Below are 21,259 nucleotides of genomic sequence, written 5' to 3' on the forward strand. Positions count from 1 at the left end.
CCCAAGTTGTTCATCCAAATGAACAATTAAACTTAATAGTAAAGTATGTATTGTTCAGGTAAAACAAGTATAGAATCATGTCTAAGCCCAAGTTTTAAATATATGTTAGTTCCTTTTAAAGTCTCTATTGTCATATAATTTTTTTCATTTAAAATTATATATATGCTCAGAGAGATGTTTGTGTCCGTATTAGATCTATTAATATAATACTACATAACCATTATATAATGTATTAATCTTTATATAATATATATGTATTAAGTTTACATGCCCTTTTTCCCTCTGCCTCTCTTTTAGATAAATCCACCCACTTCCGTCCTCTAGCATTGGGTTTTAGTTAACTTTTTTGTTTCTGTAGAATCAGCGTGCTTTTCTGCTTGACTATGACTCCTCCTCCTGGTTAACCATTGAAGCTGTGTTTGACTAGCCATTTCATTTTCCAGTTCAGCTGCATTCTTCCCTTTGTTCCCTCTCTCTATTCCCTTCTTTATGGCCATTTCTTAATAAGCTTTTCCCAAAGGTGGTTTTTGTTTGTCCTCTTCTGTGTATTACTGTATTTTGAACTCACCTTTTCACTTTTCTTATCCCTGGCAAGTTTCCTAAAATCAGCTTCACTTATTTTTCTACACAACCTTTATTAGATAGCATGGGATTCCATTTGTCTTATGTTCCTTTTAGGACACTACCATTAGCACTTTGTTGCCTTCAAAAGTTGCTATGGAAAAAGCTACCTGAACTTATAATGCTAGCCAAGATGGAGTAGTTTACCACAAGGGTAACTCTCTCACAGATTGCAGCTAAAACTCTGGACAGAATACAAAAAGCAACCACCTGTATACTTTGAAAAGTGAACAATAATATAGGCAGATTGGGGAGAGAAATCAGAATTTGAAGAATTACCACTATAGCTGTGAGTGTTCTGCATATATTTTTCCTTCCTGTATCTCTCAGCTTTAACCCAAGGAGCGTCAGTCCATAATTGCACCAACCCTTGTATAGAATGCTGTAGGAGAACAGTCAAATCACAGGTACCTGAGGCAAGGGAGTGACAGCTGCAGGACATACAGTTCAGTACCTGGGACCATGAAGAAATGCTGTTTCCTAGAGGAATGAGGATGTTTGTATCCATAGAAAAAGAGGAATTCCTCAGGCCACATGCACATACCCAGGAAAAGATACATGTGCAGAAAATTCTGGAGAATACCCTATGCTTCTGCCTTAGGCTGTTCTCTAAACTCATTATTAGGATGGCTAAGCTCTGAAAGACAGTGTTTACACGGCAAATTTGCAATGACTGGGAAAACTATTTTCTTTTTCTTTTTTTTTTTCCTCCTTTGTTAGCTCTAGCATTTAAGGAAGATTCTGTAATAACACTATCTGAATAAAAGCCCAAGTAACAGATGTCTCAGTGTCTAAATTTCAGATATTACATGCTAAAATATCAAAATGTCCATATTTCAACAAAAGATTATAAAACATACAAGGAAACAAGAAGCAATGGCTCATACAAAGGAGAAGATTATGGCATTAGAAATCATCAGCAAGGAAGACCCAACCTGGGACAAACCAGACAAGACTTTTTAAAAAATGGTCCTAGAGGGGAGGAATTGTGGGAAGATGGTGGAGTAGGAAACTCCAGAATTAAGTCTCTCCATCAGAACAATTATTAAACAGGCAGGAACTGTCTGAAACAACTATTTAGAAACTCTGGAGTCTAGTAGAACACTGTACAGCATCCAAGAACGAGCAGGAGGAAGAGGCTGGTAAATTATGCTCAAGACTAGGAAGAAATTGGTCTCTCCCTGCAGTGGTTACCAGTGCCCATCTCCCATTCTCATGACAGGCCTCTGTGTTGTATGGCCCCTAGCTATCTTGCTAGTAACAGAAAGGGATGAAAAAATCCACTTCCCCAAGATCAAGGGTGGGCACGGTCATCACTGCCATCGGCTTTTGATTAGTGACACGATGGGTTCCTGGCTTAGAGGGTAGCCATTGTTCCAACCTGCCCCAGACTAAGGCAGCTGAGGAGACTTAAATATGCTGTGCTTCCTCAGAGCTGCAGGGGACAATTCAAAGGCTGCCTTTGCTGGGCAGTTCAACAAAAGCACAGCTTTGGGGAGCCATGGAAGAAGTTCCTGGTGCCCTTCTTGATCCCCTCCACATGGCAGTATGGAGCCAGTCTTTGCCCCTTATTGGGTCCCTGGCCTTGTTCTGATGGGGAAACACTGACTTGGGATATTCCTGTCCATCGTGTCCCCCTCCCAGAATTTGTCATCCAGGCAAAAGCAGCTTGAGAGGACAGTGAAAACAGTGTAAGAAACTACTGAAGTGGACAGCTTGGGGCAAAGGATTATCTGCTCTGAACACCAGAAAGAGAGAGAGGATCTATCTCCTGGGAAATAGAGGGCGCTCAAGGAAATCTTTGTTATGTCACCAGTTTATAAAATCAAGAAACAGATATTTTAGGGAATAATTCCAGAGTTAACATTTTAAAATATTAAAATGTACAGTGTGCAACAAAAGATTACAAGACAAACAAAGAAACAGGAAATGATGCCCTATCAAAAGATAGAGGATAAAAAAATCCAGAAAACACTAATGAAGAATACCAGACTGTGGACATACCAAACAAAGATCTTTTAAAAATTATCTCAGAAAGGTTCAAGGAGATGAAGGGAAGTACAGAGAAAGAGCTAAAGGAAAAATCCTCAGGAAAAAAAAAATGAATGAGCAACATGACAATCTTAGGAAAGAGATAGAAATTATAAAAAGGAACCAAACAGAATTTCTGGAGTTGAAGACCACAATATTGAACCAAAAAATTCCCAAGAGGATTTCAACAGCAGAATGGACCTGGAAGGAGAAATAATCAGTGAACTCGAAAACAAAATGTTTAAAGTGAGTCAGGCTGAGGAGCAGAAAAGAATTATAAAATGAAAATAGCCTTGCAGACCTCTGGGACCCCATCAGGCATACCAGTAAATACATTAGGGAAGTCCCAGGAGGTGAAGACAGAATATGCGAAGAAATGAGAGAAAACTTCCCAGACTTAGCAAAAGACGTGAATATGTGCATCCAAGAAACCCAGTGAACACCAAACTGGATAAACATGAAGAAAAATACACCATAATATATTGGTCAAACTGTCAGATTCAAAGGACAAGGAGAGAATTCTGAAAACTGTGACAGAAAAACAGTATGTTATGTACAAGGGAGTCCCAGTTAGATTGAGTGCCGATTTCACATCAGAAACCATTAAAGCAAGAAGGCAGTGGTTTGTACTGTCAACCAAGAATATCCGTTGAGATGTTCTATCAAAAATGAGGGAGAGATTAAGACATTCCCAGATAAACAAAAGCTGAGGGAGTTCTTCACCATTAGACCTTACAAGCAATGCTAAAGGGATTTCTTCAGACCGAATGGTAAGGACACTAGACATGAAGAAATAAAGATCTGTGGTAAAGGTAACCATATGGGTAATTATAAATGCCAGTATTATTGTATTGTATTGTTTGCTATGTAACACCACTTCTTACTTTCTGCAGTTGCTAAAATGCAAATGCATAACAAGTCATGATAACTGTGATTTTTGACACACAACGTTCAAAAAAAGATGGAGGGAAGGAGAATATAGGGAAAGTATATTGTATGCTATTGAAATCAAGTTGATATCAAACTAAATATGATTGTTATATATTTAGAATGTTAAATTTTAACCTCATAGTAGCCACAAGGAAAAGAGTTGAAAAATATATCCAGATAGAAATGAGAAGGCACTCATTATGGTGCAACACAAAAAATCAACTAAATATACAAGTGGTCATTAATAGAAGAATTGAGGGGCAAAACATGTATAAGACTAAATAGTCACCATCTTGTGATGGTGATTTGTGCACACTTAAAACGCAGCGTAGCAATTATTTCCTTCTTCCTAATTGGAAATCATGTGTGGGGTCCGGTACCCAGTTATCAACACTATAGCCACGATTCGATTAATATTTTGTGTATCTGGTTATAAATTTTCTATAGCATTTCAGTTGACACAGTAGTGTGTGTGTATGTGGTGTGTACTTTATTTCTCTGAGCCTTGGGAAACTGATCCTACAACTATCACATAATAGACATAAATATAAAGCTTTTCTTTTTTTGCAAAGCAATATGATATATACACCTTTTATTCATTAAATCACTGGCTTTGGTATTAAGTAGAGAAATTTGTAGACTGATTTCAGAACAGAACTAAAGTATTCTGAAAATAACAGCTCAATAAATGTTTATTGTAAAAAAAAAAAGACTAAATAGAAAAATTACAGAAGAGAGTCCTGTGTTATTGGTAGTGACGTTAAATGTAAATGGATTAAGCTTTCCACTTACTGGAAAGAATGAAGGCAGACCCCTATCTCACATGTTACATAAACATGAACTCAAAATAGCTCAAAGACCTAAATATAAGAGCCAGAACTATTAAACTTTTTGAAGATAATATAGGGACACGCCTTCAAGAACTTGTGGTAGGCAATAATTTCTTAGATTTTACACCCAAAGCAGAAGCAACAAAAGAAAAAATAGATAAATGGGACCCCATCAAAATTAAAAACTTTTGTCCTTCAAAGGACTTTATCATGAAAGTAAAATGACAACCTACACAATAGGAAAAAAGATTTGGAAACCATATATCCAATAAAGATTTAAGATCCAGAATATATAAAGAAATCCTCCAATTTAACAGAAAGACAAACAATGCAGTCAAAAAATGGGAAAAGACTTAAATAGACATTTCTCCAAAGAAGATATACAATGGCCATGAAGCATGTGAAAAGCTGTTCAGCATCATTGGCCACCAGGGAAATGCAAATCAAAATTACAAGCAGATAGCATTTCACACACACTAGAATGGCTACTATTAAAAACAGAGGATGTGGAGAATTGGGAACACTCATTCATTGCTGGTTGCAATGTAAAATTGTGCAGCTGCTTTGGAAGACAGTCTGTCGGTTTCTTAGAAAGTTAAGTACAGAATTACTATATGACCTGCCAGTCCCACTGCTAGGTATATACTCACCAAAGAATTGAAAGCAGGTACTTAAACAGAAATTTTCTCACTGATGTTCATAGTGGCATTATTCACAATTGCCACAAGATGAAAGCAACGTAAATGTCCATCTACTGATGAATGAATAAACAAAATGTGATATATACATACAGTGGAATATTATTCAGCCATTAACAGGAATGAGGTTCTGATACATGTGACAACAGAGATGAACCTTGAAGATATCATACAGAGTGAAATAAGCCAGACACAAAAGGACAAATATTATATGATCTCACTGATATGAAGTGATTAGAATAAGCAAACTCATGGAATCAGAATCTAGTGTGTTAGTTACCTGAGGATGGAATGGAGATGGAGAATAGGGAGGAAAGGTTTAAAATGTACAGAGTTCGTATTTGGAATGATGGAAATATTTTGGTAATGGATGGTGGTGATGGTAGCACAACATTTTGAACTTAATTACTGGCTCTAAAAGATATATCTGAATGTGGTTAAAAGGGGAAATGTTAGTATATATGGTAACAGAATAAAAATTTTAAAAAAATCCATGAAGCTGCACTATGCAAATAGTGAACCCTAAATTAAACCATGGACTATAGTTAGTAGTACAGTTATAAAAATGTGCTGTCATCAGTTGTAACAAATATTCCACACCAATGCAGTGTGTTAATAATAGGGTGGTATATGGGAATCCTGCATTTTGTGCATGACTTTTCTGTAAACCCACAATTTCTCTAATAAAATATACAAATAATTTAAAATGTCATGCAAAAATAAAAATGGTTCCAAATATGATCAGAGAGCTAAAGGAAAATAGAAGGAAATAAAGGGAATCATGCAAATAATACAAGAACACGATTTGAACATAAAAAAAGAGATAGAAATTATGAAAAGGAACCAAAAAGAGCTGAAGACCCCAATAACAGAAATTAGAAATTCTTTAGAGGGATTTTGTGGTAGATTGTAGCTGGCCTAAGAAAGAATCAGTAGACTTGAAGATAAGGCAATTGAAATCATTGAGTCTACGGAGCAGAAAGAAGAAGGAATCAAGAAAAATGGGCAGAATCTGAGAAATCTGTGGGGCATCATCCAGTGTACCAGTATATGCATTCATGAGTTCCAAAAAGAGAAAAGGAAGGGGGCAGAGAAAATATTTAAAGAAATAATGGCTGAAAACATTCCAAATTTAATGAAAGACATGAATGTACTCTTCCAAGAAGCTGAACAAACTCTAAACATGATAAATCCAAACAGAAACATGGTGAGACATATTGTAATGAAACTGTCAGATGCCAAAGAGAAGGAGGGAATTCTGAAAGCCACAAGAGAAGTAATGTGTCATGTAAAAAGAAGCCCCAGTAAGATTAAGTATCAGTTTCTCACTGGGAACTATGAAGGTAAGAAGGCAGTGGAATGACATACTTAAGGTACTAAAGCAAAAAACTGCCAACCAAGAATTCTATAGCCAGCAAAACGGTTGTTCAAAATTTGGGAGAGATTAGGACATTTCTAGCTAAACAAAAGCTGAGGGAGTTTGTCGCCACTAGGCTGGCCATACAAAAAACATAAAGGTGGTTCTTCAGGTTGTAGGAAAGGGCACTGGGCAACAGACAAAACCATGTCATATCAGAAAGAAAGATCTCCGGTAATAACAACAACATAGGTAAATATAAAAGTCAGTACTACTGTGTTTTAGGTTTGTAACTCCAGTTTTTACTTCTTACTGGATCTAAATTGCAAATGCAAAAGACATAATGATAAATTAATGGCTTTAAGCTCATCTTATATGAATATGTCATTGGTGAGAAGACCTACATAGATGTGGGGGTGTGGAGGGGTGAAGAACATAGGTTGTGTGTGTTATTAAAGTTAAGTTAGTATCAAAACAAATGTGATTGTTAACTTATTTTGTAGAAAAGGGTGTTAATTTAAGCCCCATGGTAACCAGAAAGAAAATAGCAGAAAAATACACAGAAGGAAATGAAATTTAGGTAGACCTAAATCCAACCATATCATTGACTATGTATGCTCTAAACACACCAATTAAAAGAAATTGCATGATTAGGGAAAAAAGAAGGCGCTCTATGTAAAGAAACCCTCTCGTAGTGGTGAAGTTCATGGGTCAATGGCTAGGTTATGCTGACCGGTTTTTTGCTCAAGCAACCAGTGGACTGATAGTTACTGTAAGGATATTACATGGATTTAAATCATCAGTAAGTTGATGCACCTATGACTGGTTACATGTACGATGAACTGAAGAGACTGCCTTCGACAGTGAGAGAACTCTCATCTAATCAGTTGAAGGCCTTAAGGGAGAAAGGAGAACTGATGATTTCAGCAATTAGAAGGAAGGATTTCCATTTCTTCAGCCAACCAGCCTCTCCTGGGGAATTCATCAAGTACTTTCACCAGAGGTCCCAGCTTTCCGCCTGCCTGACAGAAGTTGGACTTGTCCACCCCCACATATGTATGAACCAATTCCTATAATAAATCTCATAATAATTACATTATCTATCTATCTATGTATATCTATATCTCTGTCTTTCGTTTCTTGTGGGTTTTGTTTCCTTGGAGAACCCTAATACACCCACTTTAAATATAATCATATAGATAAGTTAAAAGTAAAACAATGAAGATATATTATGCAGAAGCAAATTGAAATAAGCTGGAATGGCTACATTAATATCAGACAAAGTAGATTTTGGAACAAGGGAAAAGCATAGGATCATCTCAATAGATGTGTAAAATCGCATTTGTCAAAATTCAGCATCCCTTCATAATAAAAGCTCTCAGCAACTAGGTATGAGAGAACTTCCGTGAAAGGGCATCTATAGAAGTCTACAGGAGGGTTTCTCAAGTTTGGTACTGTTGACATTTTGGGTGGGATAATTCTTCATTATGGCTTGGAAAATTCAACATTATTAAGATGTCAGGACTCTTCATATTGATCTGTAGATTCAGTGCAAGGTCAATCAAAGTTTTAGTGCATTTTTTTTGTAGCTTTCAACAAACTGAATCTAAAATTATATGGCTAAGCAAAGTAATTAGGGAAAAAATTTCATAAAGGAAAAACACCTGACTTCAAGACTTACTGTAAAGCTACAGTAATCAAGACATTGTGGTATTGGTAAAAGGAAAGACAGATAGTTCAATAGAACTGAATAGATTTCAGAGATAGATCCAGCCAGATACAATTGATGTTTTTTCACAAAAGTACAAAGACCATTCAATGGAGAAATGATAATCTTTTTCAACAAATAGTACCGGAATAATTGGATACCTTTATGCAAAAAAATGAACCTCTACCCAAACCCCACACCATTTACAACAGTTAACTCAAAAATAGATCATACTCCTGGGGAGGAATCTGGACCCAGCATCGTGGGATGGAGAACATCTTCTTGACCAAAAGGGGGAGGTGAAGTGAAATGAAATAAGTTTCAGTGGCTAAGAGATTCAAAAAGGAGCAAAGAGGTCACTCTGGTGGGCACTCTTACGCACAGTATAGATAACCCTTTTTAGGTTCTAATGAATTGGAATAGCTAGCAGTAAATACCTGAAACTATCAAACTACTACCCAGAACCCTTGAATCTTGAAGACGATTGTATAGAACTGTAGATTATGAGAGGTGACAATGTGATTGGGAAAGCCATGTGGATCATACTTCCCTTTGTCCAGTGTATGGATGGATGAGTAGAAAAATGGGGGCAAAAAAAAAGTACCCAGTGTTCTTTTTTACTTTACTTGTTCTTTTTCATTGTAATTTTTATTCGTCTTACTTTTGTGTGTGTGGTAATGAAAATGTTCAAAAATTAATTTTGGTGATGGACACACAGCTATATGGTGGCACTGTGAACAATTGATTGTACGCTTTGTATGAATGCATGGTATGTGAATATATCACAATAAAATTGAATTGTTAAAAAAAATGGTTCATAGGCCTAAATGTAAGATGTTAAAGTAAAAAAAAAATTTTAAAGAAAATACAGAACTTCTTTATCACTTTTAGTTAGACCAAGAGATCTTAGATACAATAAAAGCAGAATCCATTAAAAAAAATTGGTAAAGTGGGGACCTCATCAAAATTAAAAATTTTATTCTCTGAAAGAAACTATTAAGAGAGTGAAAATATAGTTCATGGAATGGGGGAAAATATTTGCAAATCATATCTTTGACAAAGGGCTTGTTTCTAGAATATACAAAGAACTCTTAAAACTCAATAGTTTGTAAATAACCAACCCAATTAAAAAATGATAAAAAGATTTGAACAGACACCTGACTAAAGAAGATAATACAGATGTCAAGTAAGCACATGAAAGGATGCTCAGCCTTATTAGTTGTTATGGAAATACAATGAAGTACTGCTACACACCTGTACCAAGTTCTGGTGAGGATACAGAGCAATTGGAACTCTCATACCTTGAATGTAGGAATGTAAAATGGTACAGCCTCTTTGGAAATCAGTTTGTCAGTTTCTTATAAAGTTAAGTATCATATGGCCTAGGAATCCCACTCCTAGATATTTCCCCAAGAGAAGTGAAAACTTATATTTGCATAAAACCCTGCTTATAGCAGCTTTATTCATAATTGTCAACAATTTGAAACAGCCCATGAAATGCCCTTTAGCTGATACATGCATAGACCAGTGTGTACATCTATGCAGTGGGCAAGCTTAACAGTAAAAAGGAAAGAACTGATTATACCCACGGAAACATGGATGGGTCGCAGATGCATTATGCTGATCAGTAAAAGAAGCAACACTCAAAAGGTTAGACACTGTACTGTTACATTTACATAACATTCTAGAACAGGTTGAACTAGTTTCAATGAATGGTTCAGTATCTACTAGGCATTAGGGGTGGGAGTGGGTTGACTCTGTAGGGTCAGCATGAAGGATTTTTTTTTTTGAGGGGGTGGTGATGAACTGTTGGGTTACTTGTGCTCTTGGTTTCACAACTTTCTGCATTTGTCAAACCTTATAACTGCATACCAACAGTGAATTTACTTGGAAGTAAGTTAAAAAAATAAATGTATACCCCCCCCAATGCTAAAACATTTTTAAATGAGAAGGATCCCATTTTTTCATTATAATTCATAAAATTCCCACTCTTCGATTGCTAGTAACTTTAGGAAGCTAGGGCAGTTTATTGTAGAGCACAGTAAAAGGAAAGAAGCACCAAGGTCGTGTGTTTATCATCACTGCTCTGTATTTTCCTCGACTAAATAGAACTCCTACTTTACCTCTGCTTTGGAAATGACTCATAACCTGAGTTCCTTATTCTTTTTCTGGAGCAAATGCCTTAAATTTGACACTTTACATATATCTTACTGTTTTTACTTTCCCTTTTATCCCCCAATCCTTTCCACACATATGTATACCCTTTTTCTATATCCTATTCATTCTCTTATTCAGCATCTTATCTAGGCCCTGTGCTGGGGGCTTAGGATACAAAAATTAATATGATATACTTTCATATGGAACTCAGTCTGGGAGGGCAGAAGGAGGGTCCATTAAGGAGTAGTGGTGTACAGTGGTTTCCTCATCATGATAAAAATATTGATGAGTATTGATGAGCATGATATAGCACAAATGAGTGGATACCTATTACTCCTGCATGGATGGGTCAGAGAAGGCTTCACAGGAAAGAGGCATACGAGTACCTCAAGTGAAAATTACGATTTAATTCTTTAAAACACCATCTGAGACTTTGAGTTTTTATAGACTCGTGGGCCAGATAGTTTATGATATTTAAAATAGTAAAGAGGTCAGAAACAATCTTACAAACTTCAGCCAGGTGGTGTGGAGATGAGGTACAGTAGTGAATTTTGTAAAGTTAAACTGGAAAATAACTGACAAAAATGAGAAAACTTCTGAGTTTTATAGAGAACCACAGACTATCAACTAGTAATTTATCACTTAGGAAAAATGATTAGATATAATGAGACATTATCTCAAATTTCCTGGGAATTAAGCTGGTAGTGACTCATTAGCTTATGTTTTGCACTGGTTCTGAAAATTGTGAAAATATTTTCCAGTTATACTTGTTTGCAGCTGATTCATTGTTGTTGGTTTTGTTTTGTTTTTAAATTACTGCTGTAGCCTTTTGACCGTTTGGCCTTTTTGCTTTTTCTTGACTGTACTAGGCATGTGCCTGCCATAGTGCACCAACGCACTGGCTGTTCTCTGTTTGGAAACTACTCTCTCATATATCTGAATGGTTAACTCCCTCTTTGTTTCATAACTGCTCTGTGAGGCTGAATTCTTCTACCATACTTTAAATTATGACCTACCTCCCCTTCTTCAAGTACTCCTGATCCTCTTTTCCTTGTATTACTCTTTTCTTGATGCATTAGCTTCTAACATACCATGCCATTTACTAATTATGATTATTGCTTACTGTACTTAGACACCTCCCCTAAAATGTAATCTTCACCAGAGCAGAGGCCTTTGTTTTGTTCATTGATGCATCCCAAATCTCTAGAAGAGTGCCTGAGATATAGTAGGCACTCTGAATATTTATTGGAAAATTGAATCTTTGATATAAGAATAATAATCTCTGTTATTTTTTAATGGTGGGATTTTGATTCGTACTCTTAAAAAGTTGGAACTCCTGTGACTTGATGTTTTAGAATTTCTGTAGTTTAATTGAAATGCTTTGATACCTAAGCCTTGCTCAGGAACTCTGGCTTGAACCTCAAAGTTCTTCCTGACTTAGAGGATAAATAGTCACCTCCCCATGAGGCCAGCTTTTGAAGTGTTGTGCAAACACTATTAGAAACAATAGGTAAAGATAAACCTGTCCACTTGGCTTTTGAATTTTCTTTGTTCATTTTTGAAAGTTTTCCAATTTTTGATTCTTGGTTTGCACATAAATGAATCTTGAATTGTTTCTGCAGTAACATATGAGCAAAACTCATCCAAGAAAAACCCACATAATCAGGCTAAACATGATAGAGGAGATAAGAAAGTGGCTCTGAAGGTTACCAGAGTCTGGCTTTTAGACAATGGTCAAGGCCACTCTGAGAACACCCTTTTAAGTTATGTATGTGCAAATTTAGGGAGCCCCAGCAGTTTTTATCTCAGAAAATCAGGGTAGTCTTAAACAACCAAGGTTATATATATCATGGTAAATTGAGTTTAGTGTCTTAAATTACTTAGAGAATAAAATTAACCTCTATGTTAATGTAAATGAAGGTTCTTTAGTAAATAAACAACTATTTAGATTGTAATTGCAGAAAGCCTTAGTCTCTTAAGCTATTATGGAGAAAAAGGTGAGTAGCTGAAAATTTATGTTTTACTCAAATTTCCCAACTCTTCATTTGTCTTTTTCAGTCATATTCCCATTCTTTGTTTACTGTTAAGTTTGTAGCCCTCATCACTTTTTCTGATGCCTTTTGAAAAAGCCTCTTTCTTCACTTTAAGATTTTAACTTATTACTGCCATATCGAATATTTGACTTTGTATAACAGTCAAAGGCCTATCTTTAAAAAAGAGAGAGAGAGAAGAAAAGGAAAGGCTGAAATATGAAACTATAGGAAGTATTAATAAAAACTACTAGAAATTCCTGACCAGGATGTAACTGCAACTGGCAAGTTTGTGTATCTATCATCATATGTTTATTATAAATGTATGTGCGTGTGAGTTTATATATTTTTCTTTGTTATGATGTGTACTTTTGCCCTTAGTATATTATGAGCATTTTTTTCATTGTGATACTTACATTTTTCATTTCATTTTAACTTTTAATTTTTAAAATTGAGATAAAATTCACATAATGTAAAATTTACCATTTTAAAGTTTATAATTCGAGGTTTAAGTATGTCCACAATATTGTGTAACCATTACCACCGTCTAATTCCAGAATGTTTTCATCACTCCAAAAAAGAAATCTCATACCCTCTAGACAGTTGCTCCCCATTTCTCCCTCTCCCCAGCCCCTGGCAAGCACAAATCTACTTTCTGTCTCTATGGCAAATGCATATTCTGGGCATTTCTTATAAATATAATTATACAGTATGTGGCCTTTTGTGTCTGGCTTCTTTGACTTACAAAGTTTTCAAGGTGCATCCATGTTTTAGCACGTATCAGTACTTCTCTCTTTTTTATTGGCTGAAAAATATCCTATTGTATGGATAACACCACATCTTGTTTATCCTTTTCATTAGTTAATGGACATTTGAGTTGTTTTTACTCTTTAGTAGCTGTGAATAATGTTGCTGTTGAGCATTTGTGTACAGTGTTTGTGAACATGTTTTCAGTTCTTTTGGATATATTTCCATTCTGTTTTTAACAGTTGCTTAAAATTCCATTGTTTGAATGATCCATATTTCAGTCACTTTTGATTTTTCCCAAATTTCTCCTTTCATAAACATGTTGTTATATGTCATTGAACATTTATCTGTATCTATTTGTCTAATTAAAAAAATTTGTCCCCTAATAATAATACCCAGTGAATTCTAAGAATTGTAATCGCTGAAATCAAAGTTTATGCACTTCTGAATTTAACATATGTTGTTATATCATCTGCCTGAAAGGTCGTACCAACAGTAATGTATGTGATTGTTATTTTTCTCATATCCTCATAATACTGGCTGTTATTAATATTTTAATCTTTAATTTGATGGGGGAAATATCCTTTTTTGACCTTTTATTGATATGTATTATATAGAGATATTTATTTTAATTTGAATTTATATGTAACAAAGTTTGAATATATTTTCGTGTATTTATTAATTTGTATTTCTTTTTTTTTTTCTTTATTTGAAAAATTTCCTATTCATGACCTTTGCCTGTTTCTGTTGTGGAATGAATTGTCTTAATTATGGTAGGATAGGTTCGAATAATTATTTACATCTTATGAAACTAGTGTTTATATAGCTCATTTTAATCAATAATGACTTTCTTCTCCCTTGATATTAGTCTTCTTACATGACTGCCATTGGTAGCTTATTATTTCAATTAATACTTACCAGTTTTCGTTTAAGAGGTTATTTCTGTTTGGAAACATCTGAAATCTTTCTTTTGTCATGGTTTTATAATGTTTTAATAATTTTGTCTAAAGTTCTAAAATACTATCCCCACACACTTGGTCACTTGCTTCTGTTTGGAGTCCTATGACTGCTTGTAGTACTCTTAATTACTGTATTAGCATAGGCTTTCCTGGTGAATAGCAAAAATACGTCAAGTATTTGTACTTCTTTGGAGATTTGGATAAAATGGCTTGGTTAGTTTACAACCAAACCAGAATTTTTGAGGAGTCATTTTTATCCCAAAATGTAAATATTTACCTATTTACAGAATGTGAAATGTATTAATGGTTTTAAACTTTGTTACCCCTGGGGAAATTTCCAAGCTTATTTTAAATAAACTTCGATTTCAAAACCCCTTCAAATGAAAGGATTCAAAGTTCAGGTTTGGCTCATGATAGGGAGTATCACATAGAGAAAGTATTATGGGAGGACAAGTAATATCTACTATTGATAAAATCGTCTAAGGTGTTTTGAATGTCATTTTTTTTATATGAGAGAGTTGAAGAAATATATCATGATTCTACCAGGTAATCTAATTTCTTGTTTTAAGACAGGGAGACTATTCCTGGTCTCTGATGGTAGTTCATATTTATGTTTATTTATCTGTATTTGTAGCCCTTTGAGTTTATGCCAAAAGAATACTAGAATATTTCCGATGTGACCATGTGATTTTCTCAAATTAGAGCATTTTACAGTGCTTATAATTTTCAAGTCATTCTTTGTTTATTTTCGATAATGGAAAGTTGCTTTCTTGTTAGTTAAATTTTTAGTGTTCAGCAACAATTTTGATCATTTCTAATGCTCAAGTATTGTATATTTTAAGGGAGTAAATAGTTCTCATTTTATAGAACAGGGAAAAGATTGCATGATGAATTTTTTCATTTTTGAAGAGCATTATAATAACCTCAGTTCCTATATCTTTCTGATTTTCTCTTTTCAGTAAATTACTCTTCTCAGAATCCTTTATAAATTAGTGAAATTATCAGTTTTTCTTAAGAAAAACAAAATCACTGCAAGTTACTTTACTAGAAGTCTAATGCTAAATTCCTATTCTAATGTATAATTTGCTCTTTCTTTCATTCACAATGATTAAGGATTGATTAGATTACAGAATTTTGAATGCCGAGTAGTTTTGTATATTTGCACATATACTTTTAGTCTAAACTTTTGAATAGATAGTATGGTTTTCTTGATGTTTTATAAGAAACTGAGATGACCCTGTAGGTCAGATATAATTTGATACAATTTAAAATTGCTTTTATGTTACCCTTATAACCCATAAATTCAAATACTTTAATTTTATGGAAAGTAGTACTTTAATTTCTATTAATAGTTATCATTATTTAAGTTTATTAAACTAATTGCTATCATTCATGCAATCTGATGTTTTTATTTTTTTAAAATTCTTCCTACATTTCTTTCCTTTAAAATCACTATAACTTTTAAACTTCAAAAGATTTGTATGTTTTAGAACTCACTGTTTTAAAAATTGTTGTTATCAATGAAAAACTACTTTGTTTCTAATATACCTACCATTTACCTGTAAATGACATTTTAAAGCAAACTTTTAAGTATTTTAGGTAAGTTATGTGCAATACTATGTTTAAATTTCAGCACCTATTAAGAAATGAAAAGTATACTTATACAAAAGAAAATAATTTTGTTTCACTGTTAACTGAATTAGAGTGCATATTGTAATTGCAAATATTGCTTTGGTCAATGATTTTTCTCTTATATGTAAATAAAGGTTGAAGATTTAAATTTCAGACAATGGCTTGCATTAATAGAATTAATGACAAAGTAAAGAATGCTCCATCTTGTATTGACATTAAAAAAAAAAAATTGTGGAAAGTCTTAAGTACTGTCTGTTGATTAATGATCAGTTTTATTATTTACCTTACAAGTGGATTCTTCAATTTACAAAGAATCTAGGCATTTCTTCAGTAGTACATCTTGGCACATTTAAAAATAAAGGCATCTATCTGCTACATTATCAGAAAGAGATATGCTGTGTGTATGCATATGTTTGCGTGTGTGTGTGTGTATGTGCATGCAGAGAAAGAGAAAAATTAGAATCAGTATAGCATAAGCAAAAAGTTCACCTTCTACAAAGCTGTTAGCATTTATGGAATCATATCACTCATGATAATGTAGCTCAGTCATTAAAGGAATAGAAATGAATGGAAAACTAAAGTTGGAACAAGGGCTAACATGAAAAATATGAAATATTTGTCATATTCCATAAATTAGAGTCCTATTAAGCCTCATTACCAAGGCATATTGCTTTGTTTACAATAGTGGTCAACAATCCTTTTTTGTACAAGGGACAACTTAAATATTAATAAGATTATAAAGGTCACATTTATTTTCAATTGTTCATTTTTAAAAATTGCATACTTTTTGGTCAGGAAGTGCTGTACCTTTAGTATGATTAAGAATTCTTCTGTAGCATCTCCATTTCAGAGGCGATTCTTCTTTTGGCTGAGGTTTCAGAAACCAAGTAAATAACATTTTGTGTAATTATATATTATATAATTATAATGGTACAGTTGAATGAATTTTGTTCTTAAACAAACCAATTTCTGAACCTGGTTAATTTGGTCTTTTATTGACTGTTTTTCTAAGCTTTTTAGTTGTAAAATGCTGTTTCTTTTTTTCTGAATATCATATTTTTAAACAAAAGATTTTATTTCTATTGCACATGAGACCTTTTCTATAAACATGCACTCATTGGGCCACTTTGAAATAATCTGAGCTTTGCCATCCACAATTTTTGGGGCAGCAACAAAGTCAAGGATATAAATTTTATGTGGAAAATGTATCCTACCAATTTTTTTTTTCCTTATCTCTGAGGCTGTCAGTGAGAACTGTTCTGTAACCAAATGACAGGAAAACCAACTGACTGATCCTTTTCCATCTGTCAGATCTTGTCTGCAGCCAGAGTGAGGCTACAGATAGATAGAGATGTGCTAGGCCTAGGCAAACTCTCTCTGGGCCTCTGTTTTCCCATCTGTAAAATCAGAGTTGTTGAAATTTGACTAAGGCAATTGGAATCTAGTGGATTGTCACTTGGTCAGGAAGCTTCTTGTTGCTTATAGCTAGTTTAAAGTGAGATATAAAATTATGATTAAAGCAATTAATGCCTATAGATAAGTGAAAATGGTTTTATTTTCCTTAATTTTGTATGTTGTTTCACAGCTAAGATCAAAATAATAGGTATAACCAGGGCATAAAGGGTAACGCTAACAGCTAAGTTTTTTTTTTTCAGTCTTAATATTTAGAATGAAAAGCATTCTATTCTGGTTAGCATTTCAGTGTTGAGAGATTTTCATTTTCTTTGTTGTAATTGTAGCAAGACTTTATATTATGTTCTAATATGGGCTTCAACTAGAGTACCAAATTATAGATCCTTTTGGATTTTTGTTTCCAAATTTAATATTTGTTTAAAATGTTACAAATGGAGGTAAGAGGATAGAGGTTGAAGAGTAGAGACACCAAGTGTGGCCAATAGCACAGCTGTATGCATCTCCTTCCTGTCATTACTGACTCCTGGTGTTTGGTTTTTGCTTTGTTTGGTTTTTGGTTTTGTTTCATAAAAGATATAAATATTTGAAAAGGTGTGGGGTCATGTCCTGTTGGAGAGCTCAGTGTTTGATTATGAGAGAAAGAAATGTCGTTATTTTTTGGGAATGTTACTTCAGAAATTTGACTTTGGAGTTTTCCCATATAATTATGTTAGAATTTTCCGAATGAGATAGCAAGAATTTACAGTGCTTTTACAACTGGTGATTGTTAAACAATAATTGGAAGCTGTAGTGTAGAGTAGGCGTTTAGTCAGTGTTGGTTAAACTAAAGAATATTTTACTTCATACTTTCTGCTATTCTCATCATTCAGGGAAAAAAAAATACAAACTTTAATTCCTCTTAAGCAAAAAAGAGAACTGCTCTTTCAAAATATATTTGTTTATAACTTTTAGACAGGTTAACAGTTAAAAAAATGAATATTTTTAAAGTTAAAAGCTTTCTGAGCCAAGTAGTTCAATAAGTGAGTAATTTTCCTAATCAGCCTCATAAATTCTGCAGTGCAAAGCTAGCAAATTCAATGTATCCTGCTCATTTTGAGTTCTACTGTCATTACCACTTTATTATATTTGGGAAAAAATAATGGAGGTGACAGTAAATAGGGGACAGTTGCTGCTCATTTCTGTGTCCTATAGATGCTCTAGGCTCTCCAAATAGAACAGGCTGCAAGGGACCAGCTTGAGTTACTTGCTGAGTGTAGCTAATTTTATTTTTATTGAGTTCATTTTACTTACTAGTTAAAAGAAGTATTGCTACTTCAAGATTATGTGTAGCCGTCTTATTTGGGCTATTCAGTTTTTGGGATTTTAAACTTCGTTGCAGGTTTCTTAAATATCTGTGTGCTTTTGTTTATTTATTTATTTTTTTAAGAGATTTCCCAAAGTTGCAGATGGCTGGCTCATCTCCAAATACCACTTCAAGGTACTCTATGCTGGTGATGTCTCCCGCCACTGAGCTGCGCGGGAGCATGGAATTGACTTACTGGGGAGGGCTGTTATCAGTTAAGTGATCATTTTAGTACATTGCTTGGGTTTTGCAAAGCTTTCTCTCTTTCTTTTTTTAATCCAGAGGGACAAGTATGCTCATGCTAATTTTAAAAATTAAAATCATGTAGTAAACCCAAACAGTATAATAAACCATTTATTCTTCCTCTCCTCTGTGACCCCTCCATGTTCTATCCAGAGCTTTAACACTATTTTATTGATCATGCATAGCTATGTTCTTTTAATTTTAATTAAAAACTCTTAATGATATAAGATTTATTAGTATATCCTCAATTTTATAAGTGCTGTGTAATAGCATTTGTATTACCTGTAAATTGGGGACTCAGAGAAGCTGTGTGAATTTTCCAAAGTCACTCAGTGAAACAGAGATGGACATTATCAACTATAACTGTGCTTCTCCATTCTCAAATCATTATCAGGAATATATTCCTTAGTTTCCTTTCTCCCAGACTGCATGCATGACTTATTTACTTATTTTAAAAAATTTTATTGAGTTCTTCCTGTATGCAAGACATATGTTTTTAAAGAGCATATGATCTAACCATTTATTATATTGTTTACTTAGAAAAGAAATGCATAGTCATGATTTTTAATAATTGCAGTAGGACAAAGGATAGAAAGTAGAAAGTAAAAGTCTTCTAGTTTCCTCACAAGTAATCATTTTTAACAATTTATTTTGTTTCATGTTCTCTATTTACAACTATAATCACTACTGAAACAAATTACACTTGGTTTTTTAAGGCTACAGATTTATCCATAGCTGTCTGTATAGACTTCATCCACCCTTCAGTACTCTGTTGAAAATTTAAGTCTTATATTAAAAACTCTGTTAGAAGAAAAAACCATAACCTTTCCATTGTGCTTGGAAAGATGATAAAATTACTGGGATAAAAAAGACTGTTAAATTAAATTTTCAGCTTTTTAAAATAAGCCTGGTTATCTTAATAATTTTACCTTGGACGATTAGAAATCAACTAATATTTATGGAATAGGTACATACTTTAGATATTTAGATTTGTTTATGGTAAATTCCTTACAAATAGAACTGGACATTAAACTGTCAATAACAAAGGAGAATTGTAGGATAAGTGTTTTTAAAGATGAGGTAGCTGTGATTCATAGTTGCTAAATGATTTACTTAAGACATCCTCTAAGTAACTTATAGAGCTAGCAATATAAGTACAAATTCACTTTCATTCCAGAGTTTCATTTATTCAGATCCAGCTTAAGGTAATAAAGTTCTTTTGTAAATGTTTAAATTTGTCCTTTCTTGTTTAAGAACATTAATATGAGATCTCAGAATACTAATCAAGGTCATAACTTTACCTTCAAAGCTGTGTAGTCTAATAAATATAAACCTCAACCAGTAGTAGTACTCTTTTTTTTTTAAAGGACCAATTTTGACCTCTTGAAGAAGTGGGGATTTTCTATTTAGTAAAAAGATAGTGGAAAATACTAAACTGGCTATGATAAATTAATTGTAGGAAATTTGAGACTGATGCTACAAAATTTAAAATTAAATATCTAATATTTATAAACAATTCCGTAAGTAACCAACTACCTTTAAGTATCTGAACACTTCTGCAGTGATATCAGAGTGGTTTATTAAAATATGGGGGGACTTTCTTGTCTTCTGTTGCTTGTCTAGATGCCATATTCAAGGTAATAGTTGTTGATAGTGTCAGCTTGGTGATAGAACACTGACAGATTTCACTTTGTGAAACCAGTTTTTCATAGCTAAGAACTAACAACAAAAGAATAGAGAAAATCACTTAACAAATTCATTTGCTTTTTTATTTTAGTTTGTCAAAGATGATTCATTAGCTGCTGCTTAGTAGAGAACCACTTTAGAAAATGTCATTCCTGTTTTTAGAAGATTTCATTTTGGCCATTAAATAAGATTTAGGCAAAACACATTTTGCAAGATGTGAGTAGATATCTGACTTAAAGAATATAGAAGAGTAATTTTAGTTTAACTGTGGATCTTAGAAATCACGGGTCATTTTTCGGTGCTGAAAATGAGGCAATTTATTGGGAAGACAATATCACATTTGGTCAGTAGCAAATCGCCATTTAGTTGAATAGATTTTTCACCCCATATTCTTGTGGTTAAAATGAATTAGAATTGGAATAATGGGAATAAGTTTTGAAAAGTATAACTTTGTGATTGATAAAGAGTCAACTTCCAAGAATATTTATTATTGAAAGTATATTACACACCTACTGATCATCAGGATATTTAAAAAGAGAATTTTTAGTAACAGCAATTCTCTTATCTGAAATAAAACTTATTCAAGCTATGGATTAGTCAGTTTCTTGCTATGTGATTTGCTATTGTGGTTACTTTTAGAGGAAATGAAAATATGTTGAGTATTACTTCAGTAGTGATTTTTAAAGGCATAGTTTGCTTGAAGTTTTGTTTTTTAATATTCCTGTTGAATATTGGTTACAGCCAAATAGCCCAAGTACACCTTTTGCTAGTAATCTTTGTGCAGTCAAAAGTGGTTTTCAAATGACTATATCCCATATAACCAGCTGAACAATTCTGTTGGTTATTTTAACTAAAGTCACCTTTTTTTGGTAGAT

General features: G+C 33.7%; 2 protein-coding genes across 6 annotated transcripts in view; one reads left to right on the top strand and one right to left on the bottom strand.

Moving 5' to 3' along the window:
* The window catches only part of ABCB1 (ATP binding cassette subfamily B member 1), a 242,492-nt gene that overhangs the window by 203,470 nt on the left and 17,763 nt on the right, over window positions 1-21,259 (bottom strand). The gene's annotated exons all lie outside the window — the stretch shown is intronic.
* Window positions 1-21,259, top strand: part of RUNDC3B (RUN domain containing 3B) — a 245,960-nt gene that overhangs the window by 47,477 nt on the left and 177,224 nt on the right. For 3 of the 5 annotated variants that reach the window (XM_037836576.1, XM_037836579.1, XM_037836578.1), the window contains exon 3: window positions 18,540-18,590. The exons of the other annotated variants lie outside the window; for them this stretch is intronic. In XM_037836576.1, the coding sequence (XP_037692504.1) occupies window positions 18,540-18,590 (51 nt within the window). The remainder of the gene's footprint in view (window positions 1-18,539; window positions 18,591-21,259) is intronic. 5 annotated transcript variants of the gene reach the window in all.

This window comes from Choloepus didactylus, chromosome 5 (assembly GCF_015220235.1).
Source record: "Choloepus didactylus isolate mChoDid1 chromosome 5, mChoDid1.pri, whole genome shotgun sequence".
Classification (NCBI taxonomy): domain Eukaryota; kingdom Metazoa; phylum Chordata; class Mammalia; order Pilosa; family Megalonychidae; genus Choloepus; species Choloepus didactylus.